Below are 18,785 nucleotides of genomic sequence, written 5' to 3' on the forward strand. Positions count from 1 at the left end.
CTGTTGGACCAATATTTCTAAAAACACACTTTCATTCATAAAACTTCATAAATCCTCATTTCATGGGTGCACGGGTTGAACAATTGGATGTGGAGCTCAGTCGACCCAATTTAGATTCTACCCATTTTACAGAAATCCGAAGGGCTGATGTCCACACCATACGGTCTGATCCCCACTCCCATAAAGGAAGGAATGGAGACTCAAAATCATCCCTAAATTACCCGCACACAAAGAAAATATTTTAAACAAATTAGATTAAATAAAAAATCCAATTAAAACATTGCATTAAAGCATTTATCACTTTAATCCACCAAAAACTAAACTTTAGCACAAAAAAAGACAAAAGCAGTGGACAGCCAAGGATTCTTGCCAAATCAAAGAATTACACAGAATGTACAGCACAGAAACAGGCCATTCACCCCAACAGATCCATGCCGGTGTTTATGCTCCATGTGAGCCTCCACCCACCTTTCTTCATCTAACCCCATCAACATATCCTTATATTCCCTTCTCCCTCATGTGTTTATCTAGCTTCCCCTTAAATGCATCTATGCTAGTCGCCCCAACTACTCCTTGTGGTAGCTAGTTCCACATTCTCAAGACTGAGATTGATAGATTTTTGGACACTAAAGGAATCAAAGGATATCGGGATAGGGTGGGAAAGTGCAGTTGAGGTAGATGATCAGACATAATCTTAATGAACGGCAGAGGAAGCTAGAGGGGCCGTATGGCCTACTCCTATTTCTTATATTTATGTTTCTTACCACTCTCTGGGGGAAGAAGTTTCTCCTGAATTCTTTACTGGATTAGTTAAATCATATTTATGACTCCTAGTTCTAGTTTCCCCCATAAGTGCAAACATCTTTTCTATGTCTACCCTATCAAACCCTTTCATAATCTTAAAAGACCTCTATCAGGTCACCCCTCAGCCCCAGCCTATTCAATTTTTCCTGATAGGTAAAACTTCTCATTTCTGGTATCATCCTCGTAAATCTTTTTTGCATCTTCTCCAGTGCCTCTATATCCTTTTTATAGTATGGAGGCCAGAACTGTTCACAGTACTCCAAGTGCAGTCTAACCAAGGTTCTGTACAAGTTTAGCATAATTTCTCTGCTTTTCAATTTTATCCCTCTAGAAATGAATCCAAGTGCTTGGTTTGCTTTTTTTTATATAAATGGTCTTATTAACCCACATATCAGAAGCAGGGAGGTCTCCTGGAGGAGCTGGCCCTTCTTGTGGTTTTCCTACTGCTTCCTATTAAAATTTATGCTAAGTCACCGGGCCGGCACCACATCAGTGTCCTCTACGAAGAAGGGAAACAGTTCTCTCCAGGTCGGCGGCCATTTATTAGTCGATTGGATTTTTTTTAAAAATCAAAGGGGAACATCAGGGAGGCCCAATTCTGCAGTGAGGTGGGGGCATTTCTGTAGCTGATGAAATATAGGGACCTTGCCCATAAGTCATCTAGGTGTCCAATGCATTTTCTCAACAGCATCAGCACAATTTCGTTTGCAACGCAAATTCTCTCAGCACAAGTAAAAATATTTTTTTTAAACACAAAACAGTTGATCAAGCAAGGCTATGCTCCTGGTGTGCAACTTCACTTCATGGGAGCACAGGTTGAACAATCTGATTCAGAGGTCAGTAAACCTGATTTGTGGTGCTACCAAATTTACAGATATCAGTAGGCTAACATCCAAACCAGACTCCAATTCATGCTCCCATAGAGAATGGCTCCATGTTGGAACCAGAGACTCTCAATATCAGCTCTAAATTTCCTTACACAGAAAGAAAATATTTAAAATGCAATGTTTATGAAAAATCAGCAATCGAGTAATGTGTACAATGAAATACAATTTTATTTGACACTTATATTTTACTGTAGTGCATCATAGGAGTAAACTAGAAAACAAACTAAAATATTTGCTTTAGCTTAATTAAATAGAAATTCTCAAGTTACACAAGGATGCCACTGTGGTCCACCTGTCTGGTACAAAAGTTTGTTACCCCTTGCCAGTAACTCAATTAACATACAAAACACGGTAGAAAGACAATGTTCACCTTTAGATTTTAAAACAAATCAAGGCCAAAATGATCAGGAAAGGCATATACTTTAAAAAAAATCCTTGTGATTGATCTAATATTGGGAAGTCAAAACTTACCCCCAGTTCTGCTGGTATCCGGACCAATCCGGCAGAATTGGTGCAATCAGGAGGCATTAGTTTGCCACCAGATGGATAAATAGGCCTGGAAGCTAGCCCAGAATAAAGCAAAGAACGGTTACAAGGATACGAGAAGGAACGGGACGACAGCTGGCCAGGCAGCCTCTGCTTCCACTCTGCTTTGTGCTTCTCATGAGCTGGTATAGCAGGAGGATGGTATGGTGGTGGAGGTGGTGGTAATGGTGGGTGAAACGCTGCATAAGGCTCAATATCACCATATTCTCCAGCTGGTGAACTGTTTATTCTGCAGTGGCCATGCTGACGGATAGCCAGCACAGGACTCTCATCACCAAATCGTTCATGAGGAAAGAATTTATGAGGATTCTGTGGAGAACAAAAGCGATTCATTAGCAGAGCTATCCTACTGTGAACTCACCTACATTTATTCATGCTCAATTTAGAAATTTTAATGATAATGGATCTCTATTAATAATTCAACCTTTTTAGAAAAAAAAACTAGGTCCATGGAGAGTTAACAGGAAGAAAAATTTATAATGGTATGCAGATTAAACATGTTTGTTACAGCCCAATCAGTTCAAAAGTAGTTAGTAAATCTCTTGATTAACTATGCAATTTGCAGAAAACTACTTTGCCCAGTACTCTAAATTTGCAAGACATTACTTAATACTTTTCTGAAAACTAATTTGCACCATTTTAGAATAAGAAATTCTATCACTTCTCAATTTTAGTTTAGATTAGTCAATTATACTAGTTTACACAGTTAGTCACATTTCCCTCACCTGAAGCAGCTCAACAGCAGCATCGGGGAGGTTAAATTCCCTCAACACCCGAATCTGAATTTCGTAGCTTACGGTTGCTCCTTCTCCACAGTTCAATGCATATGCGCGCTGCACCTGATCCGTGTGTCTAAGTTCCTGCAGACGCCTGATCATGTCTTTTACCATATTCAATGGGGGGACTGTAAAGTAATGCTTATTTAGTAAATATTTTGCAAGAACTTCTGCATTATAACTGCATTTTATGAGAAAAGGGAAGTTGGGGGGGGTGGAATAAAAGGGAGGAAGAAGTGGGTTTTTCCTCCAGGTTCCAGAGTGGTGCTTTGCCCAAGTGGTCATTATTCATGTATGAGCCCAGACGGTGAGTTTGCTGTCAGGCTACAAATTCAGGTCTGCCTGAGATATCCTCTTTGGTTCAATGGTGCCAGTTACATCATCGAGTTACATCAAGTCTACAGCACAGAAACAGGCCATTCAGCCCAACTAGTCTATGCCGTCATTTATGCTCCACACGAGCCTCCTTCCTCCCCACTTTATCTAACCCTATTAGCATGCTCATTCTTACCATTCTTTGGGTAAAGAAGTTTCTCCTGAATTCCCTATTGGATTTATTAGTGACTATCTTATATTTATGACCTCTAGTTTTGCAGTCCCCCACAAGTGGAAACATTTTCTCTACATCTACCTAATAAAACCCTTTCATTAGCTTAAAGACCTCTATCATAGAATCATAGAAAATAGAAGGAGGCCATTCGACCCACCGTGTCCGCGCCAACCGAAAATGAGCCACCCAGCCGAATCCCACTTTCCAGTGCTTGGCCCGTAGCCATGTAGGTCTCGGCACTTCAGGTGCACATCCAGGTACTTATTAAAATTGAGGGTTTCTGCCTCTACCACCCTTTCAGGCAGTGAGTTCCAGACCCACCACCCCTGGGTGAAAAATGTTTTCCTCAGCTCCCCTCTAATCCTTCTAGCAATTACTTTAAATCTATGCCTCCTGGTTATTGACCTCTCTGCTAAGGGAAATAGATCCTTCCTATCCTCTATCTAGGCCCCTCAATTTTGTACACCTTAATTCAATCATCCCTCAGCCTCCTCTGTTCCAAAGAGAACAATCCCAGCCTATACAATTTTTGCTCATAGTTAAAATTCTCCAGTCCTGGCAACATCCTCCTAAATCTCCTCTGTACTCTCTCTAGTGCAATCACGTCTTTCCTGTAATGTGGTGACCAGAACTGTACACGGTACTCAAGCTGTGGCCTAACCAGTGTTTTATGCAGTTCCAGTATAACCTCCCTGCTCTTATATTCTATGCCTCGGCTAATAACGGAAAATAGTCTATATGCCTTCTTACCCACATTATCTACCTGTGCCTACCTTCAGGGATTTGTGGACATGCACTCAAAGGTCTCTCACTTCCTCTACACTTTTCAGTATCCTCCCATTTATTGTGTACTCCATTGCCTTGTTTGACCTCCCCAAATGCATTACCTCACACTTCTCTGGATTGAATAACATTTGCCACTTATCTGCCCACCTGACCAGTCCATTGATATCTTCCTGCAGTCTACAGCTTTCCTTCTCACTATCAACCACACGGCCAATTTTTGTTTCATCTGCAAACTTCTTAATCATGCCCCCTACATTTAAGTCCAAATCATTAATATATACCACAAAAAGGAAGAGACCTAGTACTGAGCCCTGCAGAACCCCACAGGAAACAGCCTTCCAGTCACAAAAACACCTGTTGACCATTACCCTTTGCTTCCTGCCACTGAGCCAATTTTGGATCCAACTTGCCACTCTCCCTTGGATCCCATGGGCTTATACTTTTTGATCAGTCTGCCATGTGGGACCTTGTCTAAAGCCTTGCTAAAATCCATGTAGACTACATCAAATGCACTACCCTCATCGACCCTCCTTGTTACCTCCTCAAAAAATTCAATCAAGTTAGTCAGACACGACCTTCCCTTAACAAATCCATGCTGACTGTCCTTTATTAACCTGTGCCTTTCTAAATGACAATTTATGCTGTCCCTCAGAATGGATTCCATTAATTTGCCCATTTCAGTGATTTGAGAAGGGATTTTGCACAGGTCTGGAAACAAAGATTGGCTAAGAAACCAATAAATGAGCACTGGCAGGCCTTCAAGACGGAGATAGTTTGGGTACAAACCAAGCATATTCCCATGAGGAATGCTAAATGGTCTATAGTTCCCTGGTCTTGTTCTATCTCTCTTTTTAAATATAGGAATAACATTAGCTGTCCGCCAGTCCTCTGGCACCATTCCCTTTTCTAATGAATTTTTATAGATATGTAACAGTGCCTCCGCTAAGTCTTCCCTAACCTCTTAATATGCTCAGATGCAATCCATCCGGACCAGAGGTTTTATCCTCTCTAAGTTTGATTAGTTTATCAATTATCTCCCACCTTTCTACCTTAAATGTCTTTATATCTTTTTTGATCTCTTCTTCTAATGTCATGCCCACCTTGTTAGTCTCCCTGGTAAATACTGAGGTAAAGTAACTGTTCAATATTTCTGCCTTTTCACTGTCATTACCAGTGAGTTTATCTTGTGCATCCCTTAATGGCCCTAACCCTATCCTGATTTTTCTTTTGTGTCTGTAGAATACTTGACTATTTCTTTTTATATTCCTTGATAATTTAATTTTGTAGTTCATCTTTGCTTTCCCAATTGTTTTTTTTAAAAACTTCTCTCCTAACCTCTTTGTATTCCCTTTTGTCACCCTCTCCTTTATCGTCTATGTACTTACAGTATGCCTTTTTGCTTCGTTTCAGTTTTACCCTTATGTCTTCATTCATCCGTGGTGTTTCACTATCGACTAGTATGTTCATTTTTTTTTAAAAAGAGGAATATATTTCTCCTGAACTCTACTTTAAATATTTCCCACTGCTTTTCTCTTTGTCTGTCAATTCCCACCCCCCCCCCACAGTTTACCTTCCCTAGTTCCATTCTTATCCCCTCAAAATTAGTTTTTTTTCCAACCTATTACTTTGATCTTTGTCTTACTTATGTCTTTCTCAATCATTATTTTAATCCTTATTACGTTATGATCCCTTACTTTTATGGGTGTTGACTCCCACTACCATATACCCATTTGTATGATGGTAAGACTCGGGTGTAACAATAATACTGCCTTACGATCCAAACCGGATCTTTCTTCATTATCTCCAAAGGAGGACTGAGCAAACAATTGGCGAGACAAGACTCAATATGAGACATTAAGCTGCTTAGGTGGACAGATTCACTTATTTCAAATCAATACAAAGCAAGAAAGAATGAACTTGCATTTATATAGCACCTTTCACGACGCCAGGACATCCCAAAGCGCTTTACAGCCAATGAAGTAGTTTTGAAGTATAGTCACAGTTGTAATGTAGGGAAACACGACAGCCACTTTACACGTAGTAAGGTCGCACAAACAGCAATGTGATAATAGCCAGATAATCTGTTTTGGTAATGTTGGTTGAGGGTTGAGGGATTAATATTGGCCAGGTCACCAGGGAGAACACCCCCGCTCTTCTTTGAATAGTGCCACAGAATCTTTTACGTTCATCCGAAAGGGCGTTGGTAGTTGGGTTTATCATCTCATCCGAAAGACGGCACATCTAGGGATCCGAACTAACTTGACGAGCACAGTTATAATCCACCAGACCAACACAAGCTAAAGATTCTACCTCTCATGTATCCTGATTTATGCTGGAGGCAGTTTAAGTGTCTGGACAAGCTTATTATGCATGAAATTACGACAGTGACAATGGCAATAGATTTCCTTCAATGCAGATTTCCTTCAATTGCTGTGCAATCATATATGTGATTTGGGGTGGGGAGGAAAGAGAGGGGGAGAGAAGAGAAAGAAAGAAGCTAATTTCTGCCCTGGAAGACTTCAAAAAGTCAAATCAAATCTTAGTCAAGTCACAAAACATACACACACTTACCAGGTATTTCATTAGCAATGATTGAAGGAGGATTGGATGGTGCACCTATCGGCTGGTGGCTCATTAAATGACAACACTGTGGCACAGCAGTGTTCACCATGTAGAGTGTGTCTGGTACGTTGGACATGCGAACCATGCGCAGCCGCACAAGATCAGTCTGCTCCACCATCATCTCATCCAAAACAGTCTGAGAACAGAAATTCATGTAATAATCATCACACACAGACAGTGATTGTATAATTTCATGAATAAAAAAAAATTCCACTTCTAACAACTAAACTGAAAAATGTGAGAAAATGAAATTGAAGGTTGAATTATTATAATTAAACCACATTATCGTTTTGGAGGAAAGATTTCAAAACAAAATAAATGGTAATTTATTGCAATCATTAGTGATTCAAATGCCACAACAAAACTTAAAAAGTAACAATCATAGCAGCACATCTTTTATTTTCAGATGTGTTTATAATTAATCTTTTAGCTGGAAGTAGGGTTAATCTCAATAATTCTATTAATCAGTATGAAACTCACCAACGTATTGCTACAGATGGTTTGGAAGATGAACAAAATTGTAAGTTATCCCCTCCCTGTACAACTCCAAGCCTCCTCCTGCCACACACCATTTCCAACTGAGGGGAACAGGCAATTTACTCCCCTGCCACTACCAGCAATGCCAGAAGTGTAGAAGAGCACACCAGCTGACCATTGCTTTCATTTCCTACCCTATTTGTGGCAGTGCTCATGCCATCAGTTCTGCATAACATAACAAATTGGAACATTGTGTGGAAATTTACCAACGCAAACCCACATGCCATCACTCCAAGTCACAGCATTTTAGAACTACAGTTTAAATACTTCCTCAGTGTAACTTTAAAAAAAAATCCCTGATGTATTCATTAGAATAGCTCCATCAAGATTTTTCCCAAGAACATCCATTCTAAATGGAACCACGATATTGAAGGCTGTAAGTCTCACAGCTTGGTATCAATCAGATTCAATGCTTTGAGGTTATTGATGCAACAAGCAAATACGAATGGATCATACCAATTTTGACGGGGGCTTAAAATTATTCAAATTTTTTTCCCCTGAAAAGTCCATTGCATTATTCATTGAGTAAATGAATAGGTTGAGTAAATTAAAACAATAGACTTTTTTCGACTACATATCGGTACCAATATGTAAAAACAAGAAATTTCTATTCTTAAATGAATTACAGTTGCCTGAAGTACAGGAGTCCCGAGTGCATCAGTTCTGAATACTGGTGAGGGAGAGGATTCCTCTGAGGAGTGCAGCCAGAGCCAAGACCATAGCATCATGGGTCAGCTGTACATGGAGTGGGGGGAGAGGAGAAAGGTCAGGTGAGCAATAGAGATAGGGGATTCTATAGTTAAGGGAGCAGATAGGCGTTTCTGCGGCCGCAGACGAGATTCCAGGATGGTATGTTGCCTCCCTGGTGCCAAGATCAAGGATGTCACGGAGTGGCTGCAGAACATTCTGGTTGGGGGGCGGGGGGTGGAAAAAGAGGGTGATCAGCCAGGGGTCGTGGTCCATATCGATACCAACAACATAGGTAGAAAGAAGGATGGGGTTCTGCTGGCAGATTTTAAGGAGTTAGGAAAGAGATTAAGAAGCAGGACCTCAAAAGGTAGTAATCTCCGGATTACTCCTGGTGCCATGTGCTAGCGAGTATAGAAATAGGAGGATAGAACAGAAGAATGCGTGGTGAGATGGTGCAGGAGGGAGAGCTTTAGATTCCTGGATCATAGGGATCACTTCTGGGGAAGGTGGGTCCTGTACAGGTCTGTACGGAGCTGGGACCAATGTCCTTGCGGGTTGCAGGTTGTTTGCTAGCGCTGTGGAGGGGGGGGGTTTAAACCTAATTTGGCAGGGGGATGGGCACCAGGATGCAGCACTGGAAAGGAGAAACAAGGTGCACAAAGGATTGGGGGAGAAAGATAGCACTAGAGCAAGTAATAGTACAGTATTAGGTGGGATCAGACTAAGAGAGAGTACAAGAAAGTCTAGCACTGGTTTGCACTGCATACGTGTAAACGCACAAAGCGCAGTAAACAAGGTTTGTGAGCTGCAGGCGCAAATAGCCACATGGGAATACAATGTCATGGCGATAACGGAGACCTGGCTCAAAAAAGGGCAGGATTGGGTTCTAAATATTCCTGGATACAAGGTGCTCAGGAAAGATAGGGAAGGAAAGAAAGGTGTGTGTTGGGTGGGGGGGGGGGGGCGGGTGGCAGTATTGATTAAGAAGAATTTTGCAGTACTGGAGAGAAAGGATGTCCTGGAGGGGTCAAGGACTGAATTTATTTGGTTAGAGTTAAGAAATAAAAGAGGTACCATTACACTGCTGGGTATATTCTATAGGCCACCAACTAGTGGGAAGGATACAGTGGAGCAAATTTGCAGGGAAATTATAGAGAAGTGCACAAGCTAATAGTGATAACTGGGGACTTCAACTATCCTAATATATAGTGGGATAACAAAAATAATAAGGGGCAAAGAGGGATGGAATTTTTGAAATGAGTTCAGGATAACTTTCTTGACCAGCATGTTTCTGGCCCAACGAGGAAGGAGGCATTGCTGGACTTGGTTCTAGGGAATGAGGTGGGCCGAGTGGAGCAAGTGTCAATAGGGGAGCATTTAGGGAGCAGCGATCATAGTATCATAAGGTTTAGAATAGCTATGGAAAAGGACACAGACCACTCGAGAGTAAAAATACTCAATTGGAGGAGGGCCGATTTCAATGGGATGAGGACAGATATGGCCCGGGTAAATTGGAATCAAAGATCGGCAGGCAAAACTGTAATTGAACAGTGGGCGGCCTTTATGGAGGAGATGGTTCAGGTACAGTCTAAGCACATTCCCAAGTGGCAGAAAGGTAGGGCAATTAAAGCCAGAACTGTCTGGAAGACAAAAAAAGATAGTGAGTAAGATGAAACGGAAAAATGGGGTGTTTGATAGATGTCAGGTTCATAGATTCATAGAATCATAGAAGTTACAACATGGAAACAGGCCCTTCGGCCCAACATGTCCATGTCGCCCAGTTTATACCACTAAGCTAGTCCCAATTGCCTGCACTTGGCCCATATCCCTCTATACCCATCTTACCCATGTAACTGTCCAAATGCTTTTTAAAAGACAAAATTGTACCCGCCTCTACTACTGCCTCTGGCAGCTCGTTCCAGACACTCACCACCCTTTGAGTGAAAAAATTGCCCCTCTGGACCCTTTTGTATCTCTCCCCTCTCCCCTTAAATCTATGCCCCCTCGTTATAGACTCCCCTACCTTTGGGAAAAGATTTTGACTATCTACCTTATCTATGCCCCTCATTATTTTATAGACTTCTATAAGATCACCCCTTAACCTCCAACTCTCCAGGGAAAAAAGTCCCAGTCTGTCTAACCTCTCCCGAAAAGTCAAACCATCAAGTCCCGGTAGCATCCGAGTAAATCTTTTCTGCACTCTTTCTAGTTTAATAATATCCTTTCTATAATAGGGTGACCAGAACTGTACACAGTACTCCAAGTGTGGCCTCACCAATGCCCTGTACAACTTCAACAAGACATCCCAACTCCTGCATTCAATGTTCTGACCAATGAAACCAAGCATGCCGAATGCCTTCTTCACCACCCAATCCACCTGTGACTCCACTTTCAAGGAGCTATGAACCTGTTCTCCTAGATCTCTTTGTTCTATAACTCTCCCCAACACCCTACCATTAACGGAGTAGGTCCTGGCCCGATTCGATCTACCAAAATGCATCACCTCACATTTATCTAAATTAAACTCCATCTGCCATTCATCGGCCCACTGGCCCAATTTATCAAGATCCCGTTGCAATCCTAGATAACCTTCTTCACTGTCCACAATGCCACCAATCTTGGTGTCATCTGCAAACTTACTAACCATGCCTCCTAAATTCTCATCCAAATCATTAATATAAATAACAAATAACAGCGGACCCAGCACTGATCCCTGAGGCACACCGCTGGACACAGGCCTCCAGTTTGAAAAACAACCCTCTACAACCACCCTCTGTCTTCTGTCGTCAAGCCAATTTTGTATCCAATTGGCTACCTCACCTTGGATCCCATGAGATCTAACCTTATGTAACAACCTACCATGCGGTACCTTGTCAAAGGCTTTGCTGAAGTCCATGTAGACCACGTCTACTGCACAGCCCTCATCTATCTTCTTGGTTACCCCTTCAAAAAACTCAATCAAATTCGTGAGACATGATTTTCCTCTCACAAAACCATGCTGACTGTTCCTAATCAGTCCCTGCCTCTCCAAATGCCTGTAGATCCTGTCCCTCAGAATACCCTCTAACAACTTACCCACTACAGATGTCAGGCTCACTGGTCTGTAGTTCCCAGGCTTTTCCCTGCCGCCCTTCTTAAACAAAGGCACAACATTTGCTACCCTCCAATCTTCAGGCACCTCACCTGTAGCAGTCGATGATTCAAATATCTCTGCTAGGGGACCCGCAATTTCCTCCCTAACCTCCCATAACGTCCTGGGATACATTTCATCAGGTCCCGGAGATTTATCTACCTTGATGCGCGTTAAGACTTCCAGCACCTCCCTCTCTGTAATATGTACACTCCTCAAGACATCACTATTTATTTCCCCAAGTTCCCTAACATCCATGCCTTTCTCAACCGTAAATACCGATGTGAAATATTCATTCAGGATCTCACCCATCTCTTGTGGTTCTGCACATAGATGACCTTGTTGATCCTTAAGAGGCCCTACTCTCTCCCTAGTTACTCTTTTGCCCTTTATGTATTTGTAGAAGCTCTTTGGATTCTCCTTTGCCTTATCTGCCAAAGCAATCTCATGTCCCCTTTTTGCCCTCCTGATTTCTCTCTTAACTCTACTCTGGCAATCTCTATACTCAAGGGATCCACTTGATCCCAGCTGCCTATGCATGTCATATGCCTCCTTCTTCTTTTTGACTAGGGCCTCAATCTCCCGAGTCATCCAAGGTTCCCTACTTCTACCAGCCTTGCCCTTCACTTTATAAGGAATATGCTTACCCTGAACCCTGGTTAACACACTTTTGAAAGCCTCCCACTTACCAGACGTCCCTTTGCCTGCCAACAGACTCTCCCAATCAACTTCTGAAAGTTCCTGTCTAATACCATCAAAATTGGCCTTTCCCCAATTTAGAATTTTAACTTTTGGGCCAGACCTATCCTTCTCCATAGCTATCTTAAAACTAATGGAATTGTGATCACTGGTCCCAAAGTGATCCCTCACTAACACTTCTGTCACCTGCCCTTCCTTATTTCCCAAGAGGAGGTCAAGTTTTGCCCCCTCTCTAGTCAGGCCATCCACATACTGAATGATATCATAAGTGAGAACCAGAAAGAATATAGAAAGTTCAGAGGGGAAGTGAAAAAGGAAATAAGAGGGGCAAAGAGTATGAGAATAGACTGGCGAACAACATAAAAGGGAATCTAAAAGTCTTCTACAGACATGTAAACAGTAAATGGGTAGCAAGAGGAGGGGTGGGGCCAATTAGGGATCATAAAGAAGATCTACACATGGAGGCAGAGGGCATGGCCAAGGTATTAAATGAGTACTTTGCATCTGTCTTTACCCAGGAAGAAGATGCTGCCAAAGTCTCAGTAAAGGAAGATATAGTTGAGATACTGGATAGGCTAAAAAAATTGATAAAGAGGTACTAGAAAGGCTGGCTGTACTTAAAGTAGATAAGTCACCCGGTCCAGATGGGATGCATACTAGGTTGCTGAGGGAAGTAAGGGTGGAAATTGTGGAGGTGCTCGCCATAATCTTCCAAACATCCACAGATACAGGGGTGGTGCCAGAGGACTGGAGAATTGCAAATGTTACACCCTTGTTCAAAAAAGTGTGTAAGGATAAACCCAGCAACTACAGGCCAATCAGTTTAACCTCAGTGGTGGGGAAATTTCTAGAAACGATAATCCGGGACAGAATTAACAGTCACTTGGATGAGTGTGGATTGATTAGGGAAAGCCAGCACGGATTTGTTAAAGGCAAATAGTGTTTAACTAACCTGATTGTTACCTCATCAAAAAACTGAGAGGGCAGATGAGGGCAATGCTGTTGATGTGGTGTATGTGGACTTTCAAAAGGCGTTTGATAAAGTGCCGCATGGTAGGCTTATCATCAAGATTGCAGCCTGTGGAATAAAGGGGGCAATAGCAACATGGATACAGAATTGACTAAGTGTCAGGAAACAGAGAGTAGTGGTGAACGGTTTATTTTTGGACTGGAGGGAGGTGTACAATAGTGTTCCCCAGGGGTCGGTGCTGGGACCACTGCTTTTCTTGATATATATTAATGACTTGGACTTGAGTATAGAGGCCACAATTTCAAAATTTGCAGATGACACAAAACTTCGAAGTGTAGTGAACAGTGAGGAGGATAGTGATAGACTTCAAAAGGATATAGACAGGCTGGTGGCATGGGCGGACACGTGGCAGATGAAATTTAATGCAGAAAAATGCAAAGTGATACATTTCGGTAGGAAGAACAAGGAGAGGCAATATAAAATGGATGGCACAACACTAAAAGGGGTACAGGTTGCACCTCAACAGATCCAGGATTAATATCCTCACAGGGGGGTTTGCTACTGCTGTTGGGGAGGGTTTAAACTAGAGTGGCAGGGGGATGGGAACTTGAGCAGGGAGTCAGAAGAGAGTAAAGTTGAAAGCAGCAAGAGAGGGGAGAACCCAGGGGAAATTTACAATACAAATAGTTGTTCAAGAACTAGCGAAAGGGAAAAGCATAGAGCAGCAGAAAGAAAGTGTACTTTAGGCACTACAGATAAAGTGAAAACTAGAAGGTGTGAAGTGATTAACCCAGCATCAAAGCTGAAGGACAGGCTAGGGTGTGTGGCCCAACTAAGAGTTCTATATAGAAAACACACGGAGTATAAGGAATGAATTAAATGAACTACAGGCACAAAATCAAATTGGAGGGTATGACATGATAGCTATTACAGAGACATGGCTGCAGGATGGTCAGGATTGGGAACTAAATATACCAGGTTATAAAGTCTACAGGAGAGATAGGGAAAATGGAAGAGGGGGAGGAGTAGCCTTAGTGATTAGAGATGAAATCACTTCAATGATAAAGGAGGATATAACGAGAGGTAAGCAGCCAACAGAGTCCTCACGGGTTGAATTGAGAAATAGTAAAGGATCTAAGACTATAGTGGGAGTTGTGTATAGGACCCCTGGCAGCAGCTCTGAAGTGCTGGACTGCATAAATGCAGAGATTAGACAAGCATGTAACAAAGGCATAGTGGTCTTGATGGGGGACTTTAACCTTCACATAGATTGGGAAAAGCAGACTAGCAACTGTCAGAAAGGTAGTGAATTTCTTGCGTGTGTCCGGGGTAGTTTTCTACAGCAGTATGTCCTTGAGGCAACAAGGGGGCAAGCCATACTAGATTTAGTAATGAGTAATGAACCAGATTTAGTTAACAGCTTAACTGTGCGTGAACATCTATCCAATAGCAATCATAACATGATCGAGTTCAAGGTAGTGTTTGAAAGGGAAAAAAGAGAGAATCAGCTGCTAAGATTCTAGACTTGGGTGAGGCCGACTTCAATGGGATGAGACAGAGACTGTCCACAGTAAACTGGGCAAATCTGTTAATGGGTAAAACGACTGATGATCAGTGGGAAACGTTTAAAGAAACATTTAATGTGATACAGAACCGGTTTATACCCCTGAGGGGCAAGAACTTTACTTGCCAAAAAAAACAGCCATGGACAACTAAAGAGGTAAGGGACAGTATAAGACATAAGGAAAGGGCATACTAAAAGTAAAAAAATGGCACAGATCCTGGCGAATGGGAAAGATACAAAGATCAACAGAGGGTCACAAAACAGATAGTAAGAGCTACAAAAAGAGTGTATGAAAAGAAACTTGCAAGGGATATCAAAACCAATACAAAGAATTTTTACAGTTATATTAGGAAAAAGAGGGTGGTCAGAAGCAGTGTTGGCCCCTTAAAAACTGAAAGTGGGGATATTGTCATTGACAATGGGGAAATGGCGGACATGTTGAATAATTACTTTGCGTCAGCATTTACAGTAGCAAAAGAGGGTAGCAGCCGGAAATCCCAAGAAAACTAGTAATGAATTGGGGACAGGGACTCAATAAAATTAACATAAGTAAAACAACAGTAATGAAGAAAATAATAGCACTAAAGAGTGACAAATCCCCAGGACCAGATGGTTTCCATCCCAGGGTTTTAAAGGAAGTAGGTGAGCACATTGCAGATGCCCTAACTATAATCTTTCAAAGTTCTCTAGATTCAGGAACTGTCCCTCTAGATTGGAAAATTGCACATGTCACTCCGCTTTTTAAGAAAGGAGAGGGAGGGAAACCAGGGAATTATAGACCAGTTGGCCTAACATCTGTTGTGGGGAAAATGCTGGAGTCTTTAATTAAGGATAGGGTATCTGAACACCTCGAAAATTTTCAGTTAATCAGAGAGAGCCAGCATGGATTTGTGAAAGGTCGGTCATGCCTGACAAACCTGATTGAATTTTTTGAAGAGGTGACTAAAGTAGTGGACAGGGGAAGGTCAATGGATGTTATTTATATGGACTTCCAGAAGGCATTTGATAAGGTCCCACAAAAGAGACTGTTAGCTAAGATAGAAGCCCATGGAATCGAGGGAAAAGTACAGACTTGGTTAGGAAGTTGGCTGAGCGAAAGAGAGTAGGGATAATGGGTAGGTGCTCACATTGGCAGGTGTGACTAGTGGAGTCCCGCAGAGATGTGTCTTGGGGCCTCAATTATTCACAATATTTATTAACGACTTAGATGAAGGCACAGAAAGTCTCATATCTAAGTTTGCCGATGACACAAAGATTGGTGGTATTGTGAGCTGTGTAGATGAAAACATAAAATTACAAAGTGATATTGATAGATTAGGTGAATGGGCAAAACTGTGGCAAATGAAATTCAATGTAGGCAAATGTGAGGTCATCCACTTTGGATCAAAAAAAGGATAGAACAGGGTACTTTCTAAACAGTAAAAAGTTAAAAACAGTGGATGTCCATAAGGACTTGGGGTTCAGGTACATAGATCATTGAAGTGTCATGAACAGGCACAGAAAATAATCAATAAGGCTAATGGAATGCTGGCCTTTATATCTAAAGGACTAGAGTACAAGGGGGCAGAAGTTATGCTGCAGCTATACAAAACCCTGGTTGGACCGCACCTGGAGTACTGTGAGCAGTTCTGGGCACCGCACCTTCGGAAGGACATATTGGCCTTGGAGGGAGTGCAACGTAAGCTTACCAGAATGATACCCGGACTTCAAGGGTTAAGTTACGAGGAGAGATTACACAAATTGGGGTTGTGTTCTAGAGTTTAGAAGGTTAAGGGGTGATCTGATCGAAGTTTATAAGATATTAAGGGGAACAGATAAGGTGGATAGAGAGAAACTATTTCAGCTGGTTGGGGATCCTAGGTGTAGGGGGCACAGCCTAAAAATTAGAGCCAGACCTTTCAGGAGTGAGATTAGAAAACACTTCTACACACAAAGGGTGGTAGAAGTTTAGAACACTCTTCCGCAAACGGCAATTGATGCTAGCTCAATTGCTAGTTTTACATCTGAGATAGAAAGCTTTTTGCCAACCAAAGGTATTAAGGGATATGGGCCAAAGGCAGGTACATGGAGTTAGATCACAGATCAGCCATGATCATATCAAATGGCAGAGCGGGCTCGAGGGGCTGAATGGCCTACTCCTGGTCCTATGTTCCTAGGAACAGAGTGATCTGGAGGTATAGGTGCACCAATCATTGAAGGTGGCAGGAAAGCGGTTAAAAAAAGCATAAGGGATGCTGGGCTTTATAAATAGAGGCATAGAGTACAAAAGTATAGAAGTCACGATGAACCTTTATAAAACACTGGTTCGGCCACAACTGGAGTATTGCATCCAGTTCTTGGCACCGCACTTTAGGAAAGATATGAAGGCCTTAGAGAGGGTGCAGAAGTGATTAGAATGATAACAGGGATGAGGGACTTTAGTTACGTGGATAGACTGGAGAAGCTGGGGTTGTTCTCCTTGGAACAGAGACGGTTGCAAGGAGATTTGATAAAGGTATTCAAAATCATGAAGAGTCTAGACAGAGTAGAGAGAGAAACTGTTCCCATTGGTAGAAGGGTCAAGAACCAGAGGACATAGATTTAAAGGATTGGCAAAAGAACCAAAGGCGACATGAGGAAATTTTTTTTTTTTAAAAACACAATGAGTGGTTAGAATCTGGAATGCACTGCCCGAGGAGGAGGTGGAGGCAGATTCAATCATGGCCTTCAAAAGGGAACTGGATAAGTACTTGAAAGGAAAAAACTTGCAGGGCTACGGGGATAGGGCGGGGGAGTGGGACTAGCTGGCATGCTCTTGCATTCGATGGGCCGAATGACCACCTTCTGTGCTGTAACCTATGATTCTAAGTTTCACTCATAACACGTGCTACTGGGCACTCAAAGCAACCACGGATGTGCTAGCACACACCTGCAATATTTAATACAAACATTTCTGAAAGATAACATTCCACACAAGCTAACCGTCACATTCATATATTATCTTGGCAATGCACAGATTAAAATGGTTCAAACACTGTAGTGTCAGGAAAAGTGGTGCAGATTAATTGGACAATTATAAGACAAAATTGTGGAACTGTCAGCAACAATCGAGATGTCGCTTCTTATTGGCATTAAGCTGAATGCAATGAAGGCAGGCAAACACAACCTGCTGACAGTAAAAAACCAACTGGACTGTACAACATTATATACAGAAACGGCTGGAACTGATGGTAGAATTTAAGAGTTCAAATCTGATATAGCAGACAGGATACCGAAGTATTAACTGACATTTGTGCCAAACTAAAAAGGTTACTATTTATTACTTAGAATGCATTAATATTTTATTTAAATATGAACTCAATCCTTTATTCTGTTGCACAATTATTCTGTCTCCCATTTATTTAATTTAGCCTTTCCCATTTTAAGAGTGACAAATGACAAGATCAGTATTATAAACCGTAGAAATTCACAATGAAAATTGATGCATCAAAATTAAAACCCAAGTTAGTATTTTAAAAATTCAATTCAAATCTCAAAGTTGTTATTGCAGCTGTTACCATAATTTCTGCTTAATCCTTACTATGGAGGCATTTCTTTCTCTCTCTTTTGCCCTCATCAGGTCTCCCAGTGCCAGATCTCTCAGGCAGTTAATCTGCTCCCAAGCTTCTAACCAGCTTACAGCCATTAGTAGGTTTTCTAGTATACAAAACAGGACACCAGCTGAACTGACCATGACACGCCATCTTATAATTGGATGTACAGAACACGGTGGTACTGTGCCAAATTTGTGCTCTGCATAGTACTATAAAGTGATTAGCAAACCAAACCGGGGCAAGCTGAAGCACTTCTTCTCCAGTCTATTCGAAATCTACTGTTGCACTTGGAAATTTGGAGAATGTCAAATACCATAAAGAATAAATTAGAAAATAGTTTATGGCTAGTATCAGTTATTACTGGAGACATTAAATTGCAAAGCACATTGTATTTAATCCATACATCTTTCCAGCTTTGGGAGGTCTTGGGGGGTAAGGTTAAAAAAAAATCAAATATGGTCTACTTTTGCACAAGAGTACCTTTGCCTCCTCCACATAAGGTGCGAATAAGCGAGGCTTTACATATATCCCAGCATTCTTCTGACGTAGCCAAGCATGAGATTTTCCACCTTCAGCTGTTGGTAGCATATCTGATGGTGGTGTGCTAATAAGTCCCCTCTTTATCTAGACAACAAAAATGGTATGGTTGAAC

The 18,785-nt window shown here is 41.7% G+C and overlaps 1 protein-coding gene across 1 annotated transcript in view; it reads right to left on the reverse strand.

Annotated features, from left to right (window-relative positions):
• The window catches only part of btbd7 (BTB (POZ) domain containing 7), a 59,533-nt gene that overhangs the window by 3,824 nt on the left and 36,924 nt on the right, over positions 1–18,785 (reverse strand). Inside the window, exons 7-10 of the mRNA XM_067991939.1 lie at positions 18,614–18,757; positions 6,921–7,107; positions 2,963–3,141; positions 2,163–2,546 (exon numbers count right to left, since the gene is read on the reverse strand). Of these exons, the coding sequence (XP_067848040.1) occupies positions 2,163–2,546; positions 2,963–3,141; positions 6,921–7,107; positions 18,614–18,757 (894 nt within the window). The remainder of the gene's footprint in view (positions 1–2,162; positions 2,547–2,962; positions 3,142–6,920; positions 7,108–18,613; positions 18,758–18,785) is intronic.

The sequence above is a fragment of the Heptranchias perlo genome, chromosome 10 (assembly GCF_035084215.1).
Source record: "Heptranchias perlo isolate sHepPer1 chromosome 10, sHepPer1.hap1, whole genome shotgun sequence".
NCBI lineage: Eukaryota > Metazoa > Chordata > Chondrichthyes > Hexanchiformes > Hexanchidae > Heptranchias > Heptranchias perlo.